This window comes from Lissotriton helveticus, chromosome 11, assembly GCF_964261635.1.
Source record: "Lissotriton helveticus chromosome 11, aLisHel1.1, whole genome shotgun sequence".
Lineage (NCBI taxonomy): Eukaryota > Metazoa > Chordata > Amphibia > Caudata > Salamandridae > Lissotriton > Lissotriton helveticus.
The window spans coordinates 468,096,510-468,116,094 of NC_136072.1; the positions used below are offsets into that span (position 1 = coordinate 468,096,510).

General features: G+C 45.9%; 1 protein-coding gene across 5 annotated transcripts in view; it reads right to left on the bottom strand.

The window, feature by feature from the left end:
• Positions 1-19,585, bottom strand: part of IWS1 (interacts with SUPT6H, CTD assembly factor 1) — a 318,075-nt gene that overhangs the window by 163,468 nt on the left and 135,022 nt on the right. For 3 of the 5 annotated variants that reach the window (XM_078666040.1, XM_078666043.1, XM_078666041.1), the window contains exon 4: positions 9,125-9,314. In XM_078666040.1, coding sequence (XP_078522166.1) covers positions 9,125-9,314 — 190 coding nt within the window. The remainder of the gene's footprint in view (positions 1-9,124; positions 9,315-19,585) is intronic. The other 2 variants (XM_078666044.1, XM_078666042.1) reach the window with 1 other exon arrangement.

Here is a 19,585-nt window from a genome sequence, read left to right on the forward strand (position 1 = left end):
ACTACACTCTAAAAGAGCACCTTGGGACTGCTAGTCCAAACATGAGGGATACCTGGTCTCTTTGAACAGTACACTTCTTTTTGGTATACTATATAAGAGCCAGCTTCCTACAGTAGTGTTTGGCAATGTATGTGGTTTAGTCAAAGAGCTGCCTTACAAATGTCAGCTAAAGGAATGTTACCTAGAAACGCTAAAGAAGCACTGTTTTTCTGGTAGAATCTGCTTGTGGATCTGATGGTAATGTACGTTTGGCTTTAATGTAATGCATTTTACTATCCATCATGCAATTCCTGCTTCTGAAATGGAGTTTCCTTTTCTAGGTTTGGAGAAAGCAACAAATAACTGCTGTTTTTTCCTAAAGGGTTGTTAGTCCTATCAATGTGATACAGCAATGATCTTAACCTAATATATAACGTGTATTTGTAAAGCACACGTTCACCCTGAAGGGCATATTGGCACTGAATAACATTGTTGCCCAACTCAATGGTACTCATTCTATCAACCTCAGAAGGATTAAAGACGGAGTGTACCCACTGGAATTTGATCCTGTGACCATGAGGTCAAACACAGGCACCTACAGTGGAGGCATTAGTCCACTGAGCCACCAGACCCAGCTCCTAACATCAAGCGTGCACTGTGTTCCTTCTGCAACAATCTCCAGTTTAGGAAAGAGCACAGGAAGATCTAGTGTCTGATTTACGTGAAAAGGAGAGGGTTCATCCGTTGTCGCACTATTTCGTGGAAAACCTGAAAGTATGGTTCTTCTATTGTGAGTCTAAATATATGCGAAAATGTATGTTATTTATTATATTATAGCAGTGTATAAAAACATTACTTGCAAAAATGATTAAAAAACACTTTTTTCAGAATGACATAGGTGTTTATCTTTACTTTCTAACCACCTCCTTTGCCTTTCTATGTCAGTATACATATTATAAAGACGATGCAAAATATCACAAGAATTTAAATGCTAAATATCAAATAGTTGTCACCTGTTTTTTTAATCATTTTTGCAAGTGATTTTTATATACACTGCTATAATATAATAACATACATTTTCACATATATTTGGGTTCAGTATTAGGAGTCTATAGAATGATTGAGGAATGATAAGTGAGAGAAGTGAGGATTTTAATAAGAATTATACATTGGTATGTGGGGATATTTTTGTAATTATACCATAGGAAACCCTGTCCCCTACCGTTGTAAGGGCACCTCTAGAATTTTGAGACTAGTCTTCTATTGTGAGGCAATGTAATTTGCAAACCATTCTCAATTATGGGAAAGCTACCAGAAAAGTAACTTTTGATGGCAGGAACTGTAGGGGACAGGAATGCAAAGGTTCGAAAAGTGTGGACATAAGTCTTGCAAGCACCACATTTAAATTCCATGCTTGAACTGGGGGTGCTCATCGAAGGATTATTCTGTTGAGCTCTTCAATAAAAGCTTTAATGACCGGTGCATGTAAAAGACTTGTATTTACGATTCTGCAGGTATGCTGCAATTACATCAAGGTGCAGTCATATGGAAGTATATGCTAGTCTTGAATTTTGTAGGTGTAGCATATAACATACTATTTGTTGTACCGTAAGCACAAAGGGGTCTATGTGTTTAGCCATACAGTAATGGACAAATCGTTTCTATTTATCAGCATAGCATGCTCTTGTTGGACTTTGAACCTCTAAGAAGGTCCATACACTCTGGAGGCAGGTGCACCACCTCAAAGTTAAGACGCCATTCATGATCCACAATGCACCAGCGGCTGAGTTCATCCGCCCTGGCGTTCAGAAAACCTGCCAGGTGATGAACCACGAGGGACATGCCCTGATGTTCCAGCCACTTCCAGAGACATAGGGTCCATGACCCCACCCGCACTGTTTGTTGCAGTACCACATGGCAGTGTAATTGTCCGTGAACACCTGCACTACCCTCCCTTTGACAGAAGAAAGGAATGCCTTTAGTGCATGACAGATCGCCCGAAGCTCCAAAAGGTTGATGTGGAGCCCCGACTCGGCCGGAGACCAGAGGCCTCTGATTTACACCTCTCACATGTGGCCGCCCCACCCCAGAAGTGAGGCATCTATCACCACTGTGATCTCCGGCTGGGGAAGGGAGAGGGATCTGCTGTTGACCCAGACCTGGTTTGTTAGCCACCAGTTCGTTAGGAATGGGTGTGCAGTGGCACTGCCCTCCGAGATCTGGACACAATCTGAAAGATTCCCCTGATGCTGTGCCCACAGGAAATTCAGGTCCTACTCCAGAGACTGCATATGCCACCTGGCATAGTCCACCAGCAGGAAGCAGGAGGCCATAAGGCCAAGTAGCCTCAGAGTCAGTGTGACCGAAACCCAGCATAGAGGCTGAAAGATCGGAATCATAGCCCGTATATCCTGGATTTGCTGCTTGGGAGGATAAGCCTGAAACTGTGCTGTGTCCAGAACTGTTCGATGAAAAGGAGCTTCCGAGACGGTATCAGGTGTGACTTCGGCATATTGATGATGAACCCCAGCAAATGCAGGAGATCGGCTGTAGTCTGGAAGTGGGAGAAGATTGCCTGGGGCGAGCCTAGAGTGAGCCCACCTTTAACAGGCAGTCATCGAGGTAGGAGAAGACTGGAACCCCTGATTTGCAAAGATGAGCTGCGACCACCGCCATCACCTTAGTGAAAACACGAGGGGCGCTGCTAGAGCCAAAGGAGAGCACGGTAAATTGAAAGTGCTCGTGGTCCACCATGAACCGTAGGTTACGCGGGTGGGTCGGCAGGACGGGGATGTGAAAATAAGCATCCTGCAAGTCTAACGCTACCATCCAGTATCCATGGGTCGAGGGCAGACAGGACCGGAGCCAATGTCAACATTTTAAACTTCTCCTTCCAGAGGAAGCGGTTGACGTTCCGGAGATCAAAGATAAGACAGGCCCTTGTCCTTCTTGGGCACCAGAAAGTAGTGGGAATAACAACCACAACCTACTTCTGGGGCAGGAACCCATTCGATGGCCCACTTGGCCTAGAGAGACGTAACTTCCTGTTGTAAAAGGGCCAAGTTAACCTCCAACATGCAATAAAATTGAGGTGGCATGGATGGAGGGGTAGTCTCGAAGGGGAGGGAGTAGCCCCTTCGGACAACCTGCAAAACCCACCTGTCTTACGTGATGTTAAGCCAGTGGGGGAGGTGATGGCGAATCCTGCCGACCACTGGTGAATGGTGGCCCTGAAAGGTCGGACTAGGAGGGCTTTGAGGCTGCTGCTAAGGAGGCGATGGTTGACTGGCCCGCCCGCAGGCCCGTGGACCTGGACGGAACGTGACGGGGTACCCCTTCCATAGCCACTAAAGGGGAAAAAAGCAGACTGCGCGGCACGAGAGGTAGAAGCGGGGCCCAAGGACCTGGACGTAGCCCTGGAGTTCGTTAAGCGCTCAAGCACGTTGTCTGCCTTGTCGCCAAACAAGTGACAGCCATCAAAGGGCATGTACAAAACGGTTGCTTGAACCTCACCCGAAAAGCCAGTGGACCTCAGCTAGTGCTACTGACAATGGAATCGTCCTGCCCAGTGAGTCGGCGGTGTCCATTCCACATCGTATGGCGAACTTCGCTGCGTCTCTCTCTTCGGCAACTGCAAGAGAGAGCACAGCCCGGGCCTCCTCTGGGCACTGTGGCAGTGACCGTGTCCTGTACAGAGTGGGAGTAAAGGCCCAAGAGACATGCGGTGTTCTCCGACCTCAGCCCTAAGCTGGAGGAAGAAAACATTTTCTTCCCAAGGTGGTCCAGCTTCTTGGAATCCCGATCAGGTGGTGCGGTAGGGAATGCGCCCTTGGAAGTCGAGGCTTAGACCACCAAGCTCTCAGGAGTGAAATGTTGTGAGAGGAAAATGGGGTCGCCTGGGGCTGGGCGGGGGCGTCTGGCAATCATCCGATCCACAGGAGCTCCTGTGTTGGGCTTGGACCAGGTGCCCAAAAGGATGTCAGTGAGGGCCTCATTGAACTGCAGCAGGGGCTCAGAGAGGCTGCTGCCAGTTGAAGCACCTTGGTCAGGAGGTTAGTCCTGACCGCACCGTAGGAAGCTCAAGGATAAAGGCCTCAGCCGCCCTACGCAACACCACTGCGTATGATGCACCCTCCTCCGTAGCCACGGTAGGGGGAGATAGCATGCCAAGGTCTGGGGAGGTGGCCAGACCACTGGCCTCACCAAACTCCTCTCTCCAGTCCAGTCTTCTAACTTGTCTGCCAGAGGGTCCACAGACTCCTCCCAGTCCTCCTCTGTTAGTCACTCGGGGCGATAGGGAACACCAGGGGTACAAAAGTACCGGTTGGTGCAAATCCACGTCGGCCGACACCAGTCCGGCTCCATGTCCACATCGAGGGGGAGGCTGGGGTCGACGTTGGTTGGGGACACAAGCGGCATTGGAGGGGGCGGATGAGTCGCCAATGGATTTGGCGCTGGAGGAGGTGGCACAAGGTCGACCTGCGCAGATCTTGGTCCAGGCATGGATCCCTGGGGGCCCTTCCGCACCGAAGCCACCAGCATCGGATGCCTAGAGCCCCACGCCAAGTCAGTGGGGCCTGAAGGCATACAGGCAGAGTCGGGCTGCCCAAAGATCGAGTGGAGGGCTTTGTAAAAGCTACGAATTTGAGCAAGGGTTGCTCCGGCTCCCGGAAAAAGAGGGAGGCACGGAGTCGACGAAACAGACACCGCGGGCGAAGCCGGACATCTACCTTCCGCAACCCACGTTGCGTTGGCTAACGGATGGCCTTCTTTTTGTGCTCCGACTTACCCAACGACTTCGACGAGGAGTGGTGGTGATGGTTTCGTGACCGGTCCTGAGACTTCAGGTCCTGGTCCTGGTCCCACTCCAGACACTATAGGCACACGAGATGGGGGTCCGTCACCAACATTAGTTTGTGGCAGGAGCCACAAGGCTTGAAGCCGGCCCGCCGCAATGACATACCTGTGCACCAGGAGTCGTGAGAACTCGATAAGATGTCGACAAAAAGTCACAAAAGAAGAGTCAAAAAGTGACTCGAGGTACCTCTCTCTCTGGATCTGCGCTGGCTAGCTCGGAAAAAGAAAGAACTGACTACAGCGCGCAGGGGCGGCGTCTAAGTAGATACTGCAACGTCATTCCGGCGATCACGACGCCAACGACGAAGGAGGAGCCGACTGACACCACCTACCAACCAACACACAGAGGTACTGCTGAGGGCAAACATTCTCCAGATCCAGTCTGACGCCTGGGGGTAATTCTAAGGTGAGGAATCCAGAACTGTCTCTTTCAGATAGTTCTGTTTACTCGTTCAGTGAAACGTCTGTGGCATCTTTTGCTTGCCGTCGATTTATCTCTCCCATGCCTCCCCTTCACACAACACTACTTTGGTTGCTTCATATCCCTTAATCTCCCCTTGTCTACCCTAAAACTGTAACACTGCTCTTAGGCCCCCCACTACCCCTCCTAGGGAACTGCATTTTTTTGTTACTTTACGAACATTTTTAATTATTTAACGCACCTAGCCCTGGCCTTGGGGAAATTAAACAATCAGCCCAGTATCACATGATGTTCAGCCTAACAGCAGGCTCGAACTGGGATCACCAGCTCACAAGTCTGCAGCTCTCACCGCTGTATCAGTTCATTTGCCTAGTCATGTTGCAGGCTGAAGTACCATGTGTGGCCAAAAGAGGTCCCATGGGACATCTAGTGACTGCCTGTGATAATGCACCTTCACAACACTGCTTGTCTTAACGTGCAGTCGGAACTGCCATTTTCACTCTCAGCGCTACGGCACCATTGCAGGTTTATTATACAAAAAAACACAACAGAGTTCTTTATTTTATTAAAGCTGGGAGGGCATATCTATTGCATAGGTAAAAACCTTGGCATTTATAATGCAAATAGCTCCAACTCCAACAAATGCTACACCTTTTGCATTTCCAATGCTTGGTATCATATGAATTCAGTCTCACCCCATGAGACACTTTACGGTTCTACACCACATCTTTTTTTCCTAATATGGCTGTGGCACCAATTGTGCTGCATCTATGAGTAACAGTGCCTTCCTTGTGTAATATGCAAGTGTGATCCGGATGGAGAAGGAGGCAAAGCAAAATAAAGAGCTCGAGCATATGTCACTATTTCTAGAATTCCCAGAGTAACTCTGAACTTAAGTAGACTGTTCGGTGTGTTTGCTTTTTTTCTTAGAGTAGTGTCTAGAATGCACAGTGCTACAGGTAAATTAAAGTGGCCCAGCATTTTCTTAAGAATTTGCTATAGCCAGTGTAAGAGAAATAAGTATTTTCTGTGGCTTACAACATGAACCAAAACAAGGATTCATCATGCATGGAACAAGGCATTACTCCCCAAAAGAAGATTAAACCCTTTTCCAGAAACGGACATCTATTTACTAACCAAAATATTGATTACGGATCAAAGTGGGAAACTATCAGAAGAGGTACACAGCTATAAACCTTCATATAGAAACTCTACAATTTTGAAGTGTTTGACGAACCACCTTAAAGCTCTAAACAGAATCTGAAAGGTCAAATGATGAATGTGACAATTCTTTCTTGCAAATTGATAACAGTTAAAACTACTAGTAACAGTGAGTGACTTAAAAGGAGCGGTTACTCACTTAATTAACAAGCATTGGCAAGGCCAATAGGTCTTGCCTTTGCAAGAGCTAATGGCTTTGACAATATGTTTTAGCAATGTTGTACATCAGAGTAGCTGCTGTTCAGCATGGCCTAACAGTTAGTGAGGTAAAGGAGAGTGTTGTGGAGTGTAGCGGAGTGCCGTAGATGAGAATGTTATATAGTGGTGTACATAAGAGTTGTAGTGGTGTGGAGAGGAGTGAAGTGAAGTGTCATGGAGTAGTGTACAGTGTTGTGGAGGGAGTGGAGTGTCGCACAGTGGAAGGGCATAGAGTTGAGTGGCGTGGAGTACAGTGTGAGAGTTGAGTGTTGTAGAGTCTAGTGGCACAGAGTGTTGTGGAGTGGTGTAGAGTGGCATAGAGGGTGTTGCGTAGAGTGGAGTACAGTATTGTTGAGTTTAGTGTCGAGTGGAGTGGCATAGAGTGTCATAGAGCGGAGTGGCATAGAGTGTCAGAGGGGAGTGGCACAGAATGGAGTGAGTAGTGTGTCAAATAATAGGCTGGAGTAAAGTGCCACTGATTAGTACAGAGGGAGTCGCGCAGAGCATCGAGGAGCATAGAACAGAGTAGAGTGGTGTAGTTTGCGGTCGCATATAGTAGAGTGGTGTAAAGTAGAATGGCAGAGTGCAGTGTATACTGTTGTAGAGTGATGTGGTGTATAGTAGAGTGGCGTGAAGTGCATTGGCGCAGACTGGAGTGGCGTAGAGAGCAGTGGCTTAAAGTTCAGTGATGCAGAGTATAATATGGTGGAATGGAGTGCAGTGACAAGAGAACAATGGCGAAGACTGCAGTGGTATGGAGTACACTGTCAAGAGTGACGTGGTTTAGAGAAGACTGGCATTGAGTGCATTACTGGTTTTGAGTAAAGTGGTGATGAGTGAAGTGACAGAGTAGATTGTTTTAGAGTACAGTGCGGTGGTGCAGAGTAGGTTAGAGTGGCGTAGAAGGGATTGGCATAGAGTGCACTGGTGTACAGTAGAGTGGTAGAGAATAACGCATTGAGTAGAGTGCAGTGTTGCAGAGTAGGATGGCAGAGTGGCGTTTGCATGGAGTGGTGTCGAGTGCAGCGAAGAGTGCAGTGGTGCATAGTACAGTGGGGTGGGGGTAGCGTGCAGTGGCGTTGAGTAGAGTGGAGTGGAGTGGGGTAATGTGCAGTTGCATGGTATGGTAGCATACAGGCTAAGGCAAATAAAGCCAGCAAATATTAAGCCTGAAAATGTGAGTACAAACCACAAAGCTAAGTAACGGGCAGAATGCATTCCTAGGTCAACTTTCAGAAAGTTCCCAAGATGTCTTTAGCAAACCAGAAGCTGGGCTGTCTTCTAGGTTGTGACCTAAAAATAACTTTCAGATCTTAGATTTCATGGGGGACGGGGGGGTTGAAATAGTTTTAGGATACAGATTTGTGATAAAAGACTCACAACTTAGAGGAAAGACATATTGGCAGGTGCAATATGATATACCAAAATTAAGGCAGTTGCAAATACAAAATCTTTGTAGGTCTAACAGACCATGAGAAACACAGCCTAGTGAATTCATTGAATTTGGGTTTAGTGACCACACAGATAAAGGGTAAACAAACTACCACTCCACTGGTTTAATGTATTTCATAAGAACTTCTGCATTAGGAAAATGGTCCCCCAAAAAATTATAAAAAATAAAAATTATTTTATGACATGTATTCTGGTCACTATTCACTTGTGAAACTCCAACACTGGAACATTTATTTGATGGCAGCTTTTGCACATAAGCCACTCTGTCCTAAGTGGTGTTTGTGAAGGAATTCACCCCGTTCCAGAGCCGTAGAATTGGCAGTGGAATTTAAAAGAGAAATGGGTCAGCCATAACTGTTATCAACTAGTTAGCAAAAAAAACAAACAGTTTAAAAACAAAGCAGGACATTTTAAAAGGCATGTTAACCCCTTGCCTGCTCATGACGGACCCATGCAGTTATGAGCCACGGGCGCAGTGTGCTCATGACGGCATGGTTCCGTCATGAGCAGGCCGCTCCGGCCACGTGGCACCGATTCCCCGCCTGTGCAGGCGAATTAGTGAGCGGGCGGGGCCGTGACGGTACCACGCCGTCATGAGCACACGCTGCTCATGACGGCGTGGTTCAGTCACAAGCGTGGAAGCGCCGCGCTCACCCATCCAGCAAAATTTGCGCCGCAGCCAAGGGGTTAAAAACATGGTTAACAAATGCAGTACTAACAAAAGCAGGCACATTTCAAGGAGAATACAGGAAATGTAAACATCACAACAGGCTATTAATCATTTAGTAACACCAAACCACTTTCTGGATCGATTATCTTTCTGCAAGCTTAAGTACAGAGAACTTTCCAGCTCACATTTTATGCCAGTGGCGGGCTACACTGTAAGTACTACAACAGACCTGGTTAGAGAAAAACAGGCTTCGCACTAAGAATTTGTTGATAACTGCACTTCTGTGGATGAAAGAAATTCAGTGCACTTTTTTATTTTTTACTTACTCTTCTTCATTCCCAGACTCGCTATCACTGCCAAACAGATTTTGATCATTGCTCTTGCCAGTCTCCCTCTTTTCGTTCTCTTCGTCTTCACTATCAGACATCACATCCTTAGGCTTTGGTGCAGATTTCTCAGATGCAGCATCACTGTCAGAATCTTCATCATCAGAGAGTATATTGCTCTTTTTTGCTGCTGAGATCCAAAAGCAAAATATTAATAATGACATCACAAAAAAAGAGTGGGGGGGGGGGGGAGACTGGGATTGGATGAGATACAGAAATTCAATAAATAGTTGGCATGAAAATAGAGCTAAAACACATGGTACTAGTCAGGTTGCAATGTATTTTTGCCATGGTCCTTTAATAAACATATCCTATAAGACCAGTTATTGTTTGGGTCCTCTTAACTGTTTCACGTTTAATAGAACCATATCTCCACTTCTCCAAAGAACTTTAATGATGTACATCATTTGTCAGCAGTACCAAAGTTTAGACCATGCTCATTCTGCTGAATAACTGGTGCTGATCCGCTAACGTAGGGGTAGAGAGGGGACCCCCGCTACCACAGAGTACCTGCAACATTGTATCAGCTATCACAACTGCCACTTGCTATACAATCCTTCTTCTAATTCACCCTCTGTCTCTCTCAGAGATCACCTTTCTTTCCCCTGCACTGTGCCTTCCTCCTGCAGTTTGCATGACTAAGCCTATAGAGTAGCAAGATTCCTTACTGATGAGTAAGTGACCCTTATGACCTTACAAGACATCAGCTAGCAAATGGTTGTATGACGATACAACGCATTCAGCTGCAACGCATGCCTTTACCACGCATGTATTACAACCTGAATACCTTTACCACACACAACCTTTATCACGCTTTTTTTTAAACACATTTAATTTTGCCACACATGCCTTTACAACAATATTAGTTGTTAAGGCATGTATGGTAAAGCCCTTTGCGTGATATTGATTTTCTCTGCCCCCGCTAGTAAACTGTTCCCCGTTGCCACCCGTCGCCTCCAGCCCTAGTTTAAAACCTTACCCTTCCCTCCTCTCTGAGCCCTAAAAGTATACCTCAGAGTGCCCTCCCAACCCAAATATTCACAAGTTTCAAAGTTACAAGTCCATCTGTACCTAGATAACCTTACCTCCAATTCATGCCATCACTTGTGGTAGGTGGAGGCATATAAAAGCCCGAGTAGTCTGGGCGTATTTAAGTTTTTAAATGATTGTGCGACTAAGTATGCACAGAGATTCTGAACTGGTGTTTACACCATTTTTCTTTGTATGGGGAGGTATTGCCATTTGGTGAAGCATTTGACATTGCAGCTTGGATGGTTTGGTATTATACGGATAGTACATTATAACAGTGCTCTTAGTAGTCAAATATGATAGTACTGCATTACTCCCCATGTGTGTCCTAGAAAATAAGGATTCCTTCCTTGTGTAAGTATTCTAGATGTAATTTCCTATTTTACTAACTGTTAATGTGGCATTGCAGGTGCAAAGACATGTCTGCTCCTGTGGGCGTTGAAGCTATCAAACTGTGGTTCTAGTCATTGCTTGGAAAATGTAAAGTTCAGACCCAAGACATTGGAAAAAATTAAAATATGCTCATGGAATGTAGAGGGATTACAAAGCAAAACTGAGTATCCGTATTTCCTATTTTACATAAATACTTTCCACCAAGAAGCACTGTAAGACACCTCGACAATAGCTTTGCTAGATATTCCGGCATACTTTTGATAGAACAAGCTGGCAGTAAAAATGCACATATTGGGCCGCCAAACTGGCGGCCTAGCTACCTATGTAGCGACAGACAAATGGCAAAATAGCAGAACATCCAAACTTACAAGACGTGAAACTGTCGTAATGCTTCCACGACAATGCAAACCTGTTATATCCATCCATCGTCAATAAAAAAAACTGGCAACTATTGAATCTTTGAAGGCAGTCATCATCACCCAAACATCAAAATAGGCTACAGCACGTATATTCTTGACAGGGGAATTTAACATGAACCTGCTGCAGAAGTGGCAACTGTCCAAGCCCTGGAAATAAAAAAACAAGTTTGGTAAACTCCACCTTTAAAAACCCAGCTGCAATGGAAGGATAAGAGGGCTTGGTCTTCATGGAAGACTTAGAACGTTTAGGCTTGAGATCTCCAAATGGGCGAATAAGTAGTGATGTACCAGCAGAATGCTCCAACCATTCGGCAAGGACTCATTCGACCCTAGATTACACCCTGGTGTTTCGTCCACGTTCAAAATAGGAACCTTTTTTAAGATAGGATCCTGCCTCAAAAGTGATCAACTGCAAGGGATCCACCTAAACATATCCTTCCAGCATCATGGCCAAGCACAGCAAGAATCTAGCACAACCACTACCATAAATTAAAAAGAGACTGAAATGAACTGCAGGCTAAATTGCTCAAATTGAAATCCATGCTAGGTCCTTATGGGAACACATAATTAAAGTCTCTATATACCCAATAGTGCAATGGACACAGTTCCCAACAGCACTTTTGCCTAAAAAAATCATACAGCTGTAAAGTAACAAATCTTCAACTAAGCATCCACCCCAAGAAACGATCATTAGAGATGGCGGCCACAAAAAAATAAGCTAAACCATGCTTTGACGATACTCCGTAACAAGCCAACTACATCAGCTCAGATAACCACCCTAACTAAGCTGAGAAGCACATACAAAACAAGCATTTGCAATGCAATAGGTCTCGCAGTAACGCAAGTTTGAGCTATTGACATTGCAAATGACAATGCCTTTTATTTTTGTTTTCATTTTTAAAACATAAAAAAAGGCATGGTCATTTACAATGCCAATAGCTTAAACTCACGTAAATGCGAGACCTATTGCATTGCAAATGCTTGTTTACAGATGTTGCATGGTGTTAAAAAACAAACGCAACATGTCTCTACAAAATGTAATACACTCCCACCTGTTACCTGTATTAAAAACAAATTCAAGGAAAATGGTATTTAGAATAATGTATGTTTGCAAATTATTCAAGGTCATCAGGGCACGACTATGTGGAGATAAGAGCCAAATCTATCAGGGGGCCCCCTGAAAGGCTGGGGCGCTGGGCCAGAGCCAATGTGCCTGTGCCTTAAAACATCTGTGCCCACTGGTCCCTCTGCAAGTCCTGCTGCTGTACTTGGCCCTATTCGGGGCGCTGCTGGTGTTGCTCTTAATCCTGCTCTTCGCCGTCATCAAGCAGCTGAAAAACATGGTGGTGTCCAGCGCTGCCCTGCAGCCCGGCCGCGCCGCTCGGCCCTCCGCGAGCCCTGGGACCTCTGGCTGGAGCAGGCTATGTAAAGCGCACCCTTCACCCTGCACCCACCCGGCAGATGAGGGACCCCAGCACGGACCAAAGGAAACACGAGTGGAGCTCTCGACATGTTACACACGGTGCAAGTGGCACTCACTGGCTGCGAGTCTCACTCCTCGGAACACAGATTCATACCCGGAGTGGTTCTAACACCCGTGACGAGTCTCGTAGCCGGAGAGCTGCCTCACGCGTGGGAATGCAATCTGATACCAGGCGAACTATGGCATATCTCAGAGTGCAATCTCACACCTTGGAGTGCAGTCTCACACCATGCAACTAGGGTGCTAACTCTCATCGGATAGTACAGTCTCATGGCCGAGTGGCTCCCCGCATTTGAGAATATAGTCTGAAGCCAGTAAACGTAGTGTCACGCCTGGAGTGCTGTCATACCTGGTGGTATACTAACTCGCTTGCAGTGCTGTCCCACCCCAGGGATTCAAGTGTCACTTCTGACTTCTTTTTAACATATGGGAGTACAATCTCAGCCTGGAGTGCTGTCTCACACTTGGAGTGCCGTTTGCCATTTGGTAGTGCAGTCTCAAAGCACGAGTGCTCTCTCTCACGCTTATAAATGCAGTCTCACAGAAGGAGTGCTTTCTCACACCTGGAAGTGGCGTCGCCCATTTGGGAGCGTGGGCTCGGTTCTTGGATGCATTCTCACACCTGGGGGGGGGGGGGGGGGGTTGTATGTGATGGGCCATTGAGTAAAAGGTGAGTCGAACTCCTGCTTCCTTGGAATTTCCAATGAGATACAACGCATTCGAAGTAGAATTTCGAGGGCCACAGGAGTGGACATTGGTAATGCCTTTTAATGTGAGGAAGGAAATGCAAAAAGGTTTCTTAATTTCCAAAACGACAGGTCTTCCTCCCAGGATAGAGGCAGCTAAGCGGGAGACTGCTACACACCCGCCCCTCTACCCCCATGTTTACGCAGAAGAGAACAAACAGGTTACATACAGCGAGTGTGAGCCTCTGCCCAACCTCCCTTGCCCACTGGTTGCCTGTTACTCGCACCCTCCCGCCTCACAGTCCCTGGGGGTGTATGGGAATCTCGGGGGAGGGGGGGGCGCACCTGTTCAAGGCCATTGCCCTCCATGCATAAGGAGGGATTCATCTGCCCTTTCAATGAAAAGTATTTATAAATACAAAAATTTTTATCCATCCTTTCTCCCCAATGCATTGTAAAAGTTTAGAAAAGGAGAGCGGTGTGCCGGGCTCCGAATTAAAGTAAAAAAATAAATAAACAAATAGATCACGGTGTCCCTGAAGGGGCGCCGCGCTCAGCATGCACATACAACAACGAAACAAGCATTTGCAATGCAATAGGTACAATTGTATTGCAAATCATTACGTTTAAGAGCTGTGGCAGAATATGGGGGCCACCCTTCGCCTTCCTCTGTGCAGAGACAACATTAACATTAAGTGTGCCACGCGCTGCCTATCTGAGCTGCCAGCGTTCGTTTGCTCTTGTAAAAACTCCACAAAATAAAACCAGCATTTCCCTGTAGCAGCCGCAGGCGGTGTGAGGCACTCCTCGCAGCTGCCAACCGGCTGAACAGGAACTAAAAAAAAAAAGCATTTGCAATGCAATAGGTACAATTGTATTGCAAATCGTTACGTTTAAGAGCCGTGGCAGAACATGGGGGCCACCCTTCGCCTTCCTCTGTGCAGAGACAACATTAACATTAAGTGTGCCACGCGCTGCCTATCTGAGCTGCCAGCGTTCGTTTGCTCTTGTAAAAACTCCACAAAATAAAACCAGCATTTCCCTGTAGCAGCCGCAGGCGGTGTGAGGCACCGAGGCACTCCTCGCAGCTGCCAACCGGCTGAACAGGAACTAAAAAAACAAGTTGCTCGGACTGAAACCGAAACCTTCCATGGGGCGGGACTTCCGTCTTCGGAAGCCCGCGCACGCGCCCACGGAGAGAAGCAGTGCTGGTGACGCGGGGCTCCCATGCCCGAGGGAGAGCCCTGCGGAGGCTGCAAGACTGACTTTAGAATGGCGGTAAGTGGGGCTGGGGGGCTTGTATGTTTGCAGCGGCGGTGGCGGCGCCCGGGGGGGGGGTGGGGCTTGTATGTTTGCGGCGGTGGGGGGGGCTTCTATGTTTGCGGCGGCGGGGGGGGGGCGCTTGTATGTATGCGACGGTGGCGGCGGCCGGGGGGGGCCTCTGTATGTGTGTGTGCGTGAGTGTGTGTAGGTGCGCTCCTGTGTGTGTGCGGCGGGGGGGGGTGCCGGTGAGTGGGGGGGAAGTAGGGGGGGGTGCGCGCGTGTGTGTGTGTGTGTGCGCCTTCCTGCCTGCGTGTGCATGTGTGTGTTCAGGGAATCTGTGGCAGGGGACGTGCACGGCGCCGGGCTGGGCGTGCGCGCCCACGAGGTCAAATCTCCGGCAGGAGAAGCGCGAGACAGTCTGCTGTCCACATTCCCCCAAAAGTGACAACATAAGTTGTCTCGCCCTAGACAGCAAAAGCTTCGCTTTTGCTTTCGTATAGGCGAGACCTAAAAAGTAACATGGGAGTATGTTAAGGAGGAGACAAACCGGCACTGGCAGAAACTGTAAGAAGCAATGAGGAGGAAAATTGCACAAGCGTTCTGGATACTCATGAACAATACTGTGGGATTAAGCCCGCCACCATCATAATCATCCAACATATCAGAAGAAGTGTGGGCGGTCTACTTACATGAAATGTTTTGGGATATCAAGGTGCTGTTGCTAAAACCAGACAGTGGGGATACAGATCCACTTTTATTATCCTCCCAACATTACAACCTGATCGAGTTCAGGAATTCATCCTTCCTGAAAGTGTAACAAAAGCAATTACTTCCGGGCGGCGAGATGGACCCCTGTCCTCAACGGCCTATCACAAGCAATTTACAAAGAACACCCGCAGTACTGGGAAAAACATCTGAAAAGCTCTACAATCATGCTCTCTTCCATCAGGTTATTCCCGGACTACTGGCGGGGCTCGATAATAACCCTAAACTATTAAGCAGGAAATAAGTCTTTGCAACGGATTACAGGTTGATTACCTTGTTGGCCCTGGTCCATGATGAGTCCATGAAGAGGCAAAATATTTTGCAACAGCGCAGCTGACTGAGCTTACTGAATTGGCTGAAAGAAACTCCTTACTTTAGCCAAATCGAACGGCTTAATCAAACACACAGGATCTTCACCAACATTTTAATACTTTCTCTAATAATCAACAAGCCAGAACTTAACATCTATGCTTTGTGGACTTTCGGTCCGCTTTCGATGTTGTTCAGCGCAACATACTCTGGTGCAAACTCCAGAATTGGGGAATAGCCCCTGTGCTTCTAAACGCTACACAACTCTTATAAACCAACACATGGATAAGAATTAGGCTAGGGTCCGGAACAACCGTCTTGAGAAAAAGACACGTCAGCAATGGTTTGAAACAAGGCTGTGTCCTTGCTCCGTACCTCTTTCATTTATATCAAGCAGAACTAACAACAACACAAAGTAAACTCGCACGCCTCTAAGGTGACAGGTTTTAATGCTTCGAACATGATGTACGCGGATGACGTTCTACCAAGTCATACAAAGGCTGGCCTTCAGAGTCTAAGGAACTCCACAGTGATTTACTCGGAAGCACATCGGTTAGAAGTCAAACTAAAAAAAAACAAAAAAACAATGCCAACCAGCATAGGGAGATCTTCGGCGCCCATGTTTAGTTTGAATGCCGCTGCGCTAGAACCCGTACTGGAGTATAAATACATGGGGTCAATCATAGATGCAAGAGGCACATTTGTAGCGCACAAAAGCTTAATAACACAAGCATTACAAATGCAATAGGTCTCGCCTTTGATTAAGTTAAAGGTATTTTGCTTTGCTAAAGGTATTGTATAGCAAAGCAAATGGCTTTAACTTTAACAGATAAGAAGTTGGAAAGGAAGAATCAGGTTGGACAAAGCTGGTGTGGATATTTGTGAGGTTGTGCAAAAAGAAAAGAAGGTTTGATGAAAAGCTGGTATGGCTAGGTAAGGGTGGGTAAGATCAGGGTACAGGTGGTGAGGTTGGAAAAAAGCTGGCTGTATGTGGGAGGATAAGAGGATGCTAGAGATTGGTGATGTGTGACTTGGGAGCATAGATGCCTAAGGCGGGGTAACACAGACGCCAGGATAGAGGAGGTTGAGTAGAATTGTATCCAAGATGGGTGAGGTTGGCGACTATGTTGGTTTGGAAGGGTATGTTGATAATGATGGTGGAACTAAAGGGTGAGGTTGTGTAAGATGGTGGGAGGGATGGGAGAGGTTGTGATTGATGGTGGGCGACATGGGAGAGGTTGGTTAAGGGGCGGGAATGAACTGTGAGGTTGGATATGTTTTGGACAAGTGCAGGAAGGTTAGATAAGCTGATGGGAGCGATGGATGAGGTCAGGTTAGATGCCTGTAAGGATGACTGGGAGTGGGTATGATAGCAGTAGGAAAGGTGGAGGTGGGGTATCAATTTAGTATGGATGGCATAAGATTAGCTAAAATGGTAGTCGAGATGGGCGGGTCAGATAAGATGGTGCTAGGTTACTACTGTGGTTGGGTAGGTTTGGGTGGTTGTGGGGTTATTGTTACATGACAGTGTAGAACCAGTATTTGTTTAGAAGTTGGCAGAGTAAGGAGTTTTATAAGGAGCTAGCAGGAACAGCATTAAGGCCTCCTTCTCCTTATGCATACCTATCAACTCAGCCATACTTGTGAGTAAACGAACCAGCTTTGAAGATACCTAGCCTTTTGTGCAAAATAAAATAACTGGCAGTATCTGGTTTAAAGGAGGATAGGTTGTCTCTCGTTGGGAGAAAAAAATATTGGACTTATAACATTTCGAGGCAGATTGCTGCACCAGTGGGTGCATACAATTAAGGATTTTGTTTGCCTATATTTCAACCTATAAAGTATCAAAGTACAGTTATATCCATATATTTTATAACAAATCAGGCTAGCTCTAGGTATGAGACTTATAGCTTTAACCTAGCAACAAACTACACAATCGGGTATGTCGGTGGAGCCGTGCGCATGGGGGTAGGGTAAAGTATCAAGAAAGAGGTGCTTCCAATTAGAAAAGATTAAAGTAAGCCAGATTTACAGGTGGAACAGGTGATGGATATGAGCTCATCAGAGGAGGTCAGATACCCATGTGGTAACCCCAATAAAGGTTTTGGACAAGGAAAGTAATTGTAATGGAACACCTGCTGCTAGAATTGAGTCAAAGTTATTGCTCCTGACGGTCAAGAAATTGAATCAATTTTAAACCAACATGTTTCTTAAACCTGGTGATGCACTGTCAGCATTCAAAGATGCTTTGGGAGATGGTGTCAATAAAGGTTGCTGCATTTGTGAAAATGGTATTTGCCAACCCCTATTTGAAGTCTCTGCTCTGGTGACAAATGCACTGCTGTTGTCCAAGTGAATATATCACAAGTAGTCTCTTGCAATAAACTAGAATCTGTAAAAACAAACTGAATGGCACTTAACATGTTACATTTTTGTCCATGGATTTCATATTGTTTATGCAAGCACGTTCACCAAACAAAAAGCTACACTATTCTTAAGGGCAACTGCACCTCGCTATCACGATAACATTAACAACTGTTGGAAGTAGAACTAAAGTACTGACAGCAAGCTAGGGACTGTACAGCTACAAACCTGTGGTAGCTTCAATATATAGTTATTGAAACAGCCCTGGACAAGAACTGATGAAGAATCTGTATGAGAAAGTAACGAAATCATATGAGCCACTCTATGAGTCACAATGTTTAGAGGATGGAAACGTTTTCAGAATGTGGTACTGACAGCCAAAAATACAGATGGAATCAGAGTCCTTAAGTCCTGATACACACAAGTGCTGTAGCACCCCTAGTTAGGACAATTGTGCGTTTAAGTCTTTTTGCCTTGTGGCTCAAACAGTAGATATGTATACACATGCCCCAGAGAGCAATACTCCGTTTGCCGAATATATGGTATCAGCTGAGTATGCAGGCAACCCACTGCTCTAAAAGCACAGGTATGGCCATATTATAAATTTCCTAGCACCTCTCTGTATGAACGATTTAGGTCCACCGTTGAGGCAACAAAGCTTGTTGATTCTTCAGTCTAATTCACTGAAAGATGAATAATATTTAGGAGGCTTGGACCTACGGGAGAAGCAGCAGCAGCACTGCCATTAGAGAATGTACAGTTCTGTTACCCCACTCAAGACACTGCAGTTGTGTTTTTGAACAGTGAAAGTCTGCTCAGAAAAACCATCACAACCACACAGGCCTAAATGGCCACACTGGTAAATGTATACATCTCTATGAATAACACAACATTATTAGGGTGAGATCACAAATATGAAAACATGAGCATGCGTAATTGCTTATATAGCACGCCAATAACTCAAACATAGTTTCAATATTCCAAAAAGTACATAACCAGTACAATCTGAGCTAAGTTTTACCTAACACTGAGCAATTTCTTCTACCAAGTCATTCACAAATAAATCTAAACTTAATTTGATATAATATCAACAAATGGTTGCAATTAGTGGAATGTATATCTACTGTCTCCCGCAGGACGAGAGAAGTCACATACTGGTGTACCATTGTCAAAACAGTTCCCCAACAAGACAAAATATTGGGTTTCACATGCTGACACAACAAAAAAGGTTTAAATCTGCTCGTTTGAAAGTATCAGTAGTAGCAACTCAACATATTCAAATAATCTATAGTGGTACCAAACAATGACTTTTACAACTTTAGAGGTACTGGGTGGTTTTGCTAAGGGAAGCAGGCGATAAGCTGCTGATAACGACAACAGTGAGACAACGACACCAGTGAGACAATACCACCCATCAATAACTAACTCTTCATATGTATTGTATGGTAATTGCATTTGTATAGCGTTTACTACCCCTGACGAGGCGTCAAATCGCTTTTTAGGCGAGTAGCACGCTACTCCGGGACCCATAGAGGATTAGTGTTGAATTAGTATAGTGAAACATGCAAGTACATTTTAAGTGGTGGATAGGTTAGTCAGTTATTTGGATTTGGAATGATAGCAGAAGAATAGAGGAGGACAAAGGTTTGTATTTATATAGCGCTTGTTGACGCACGCTATTCAGAAAGCC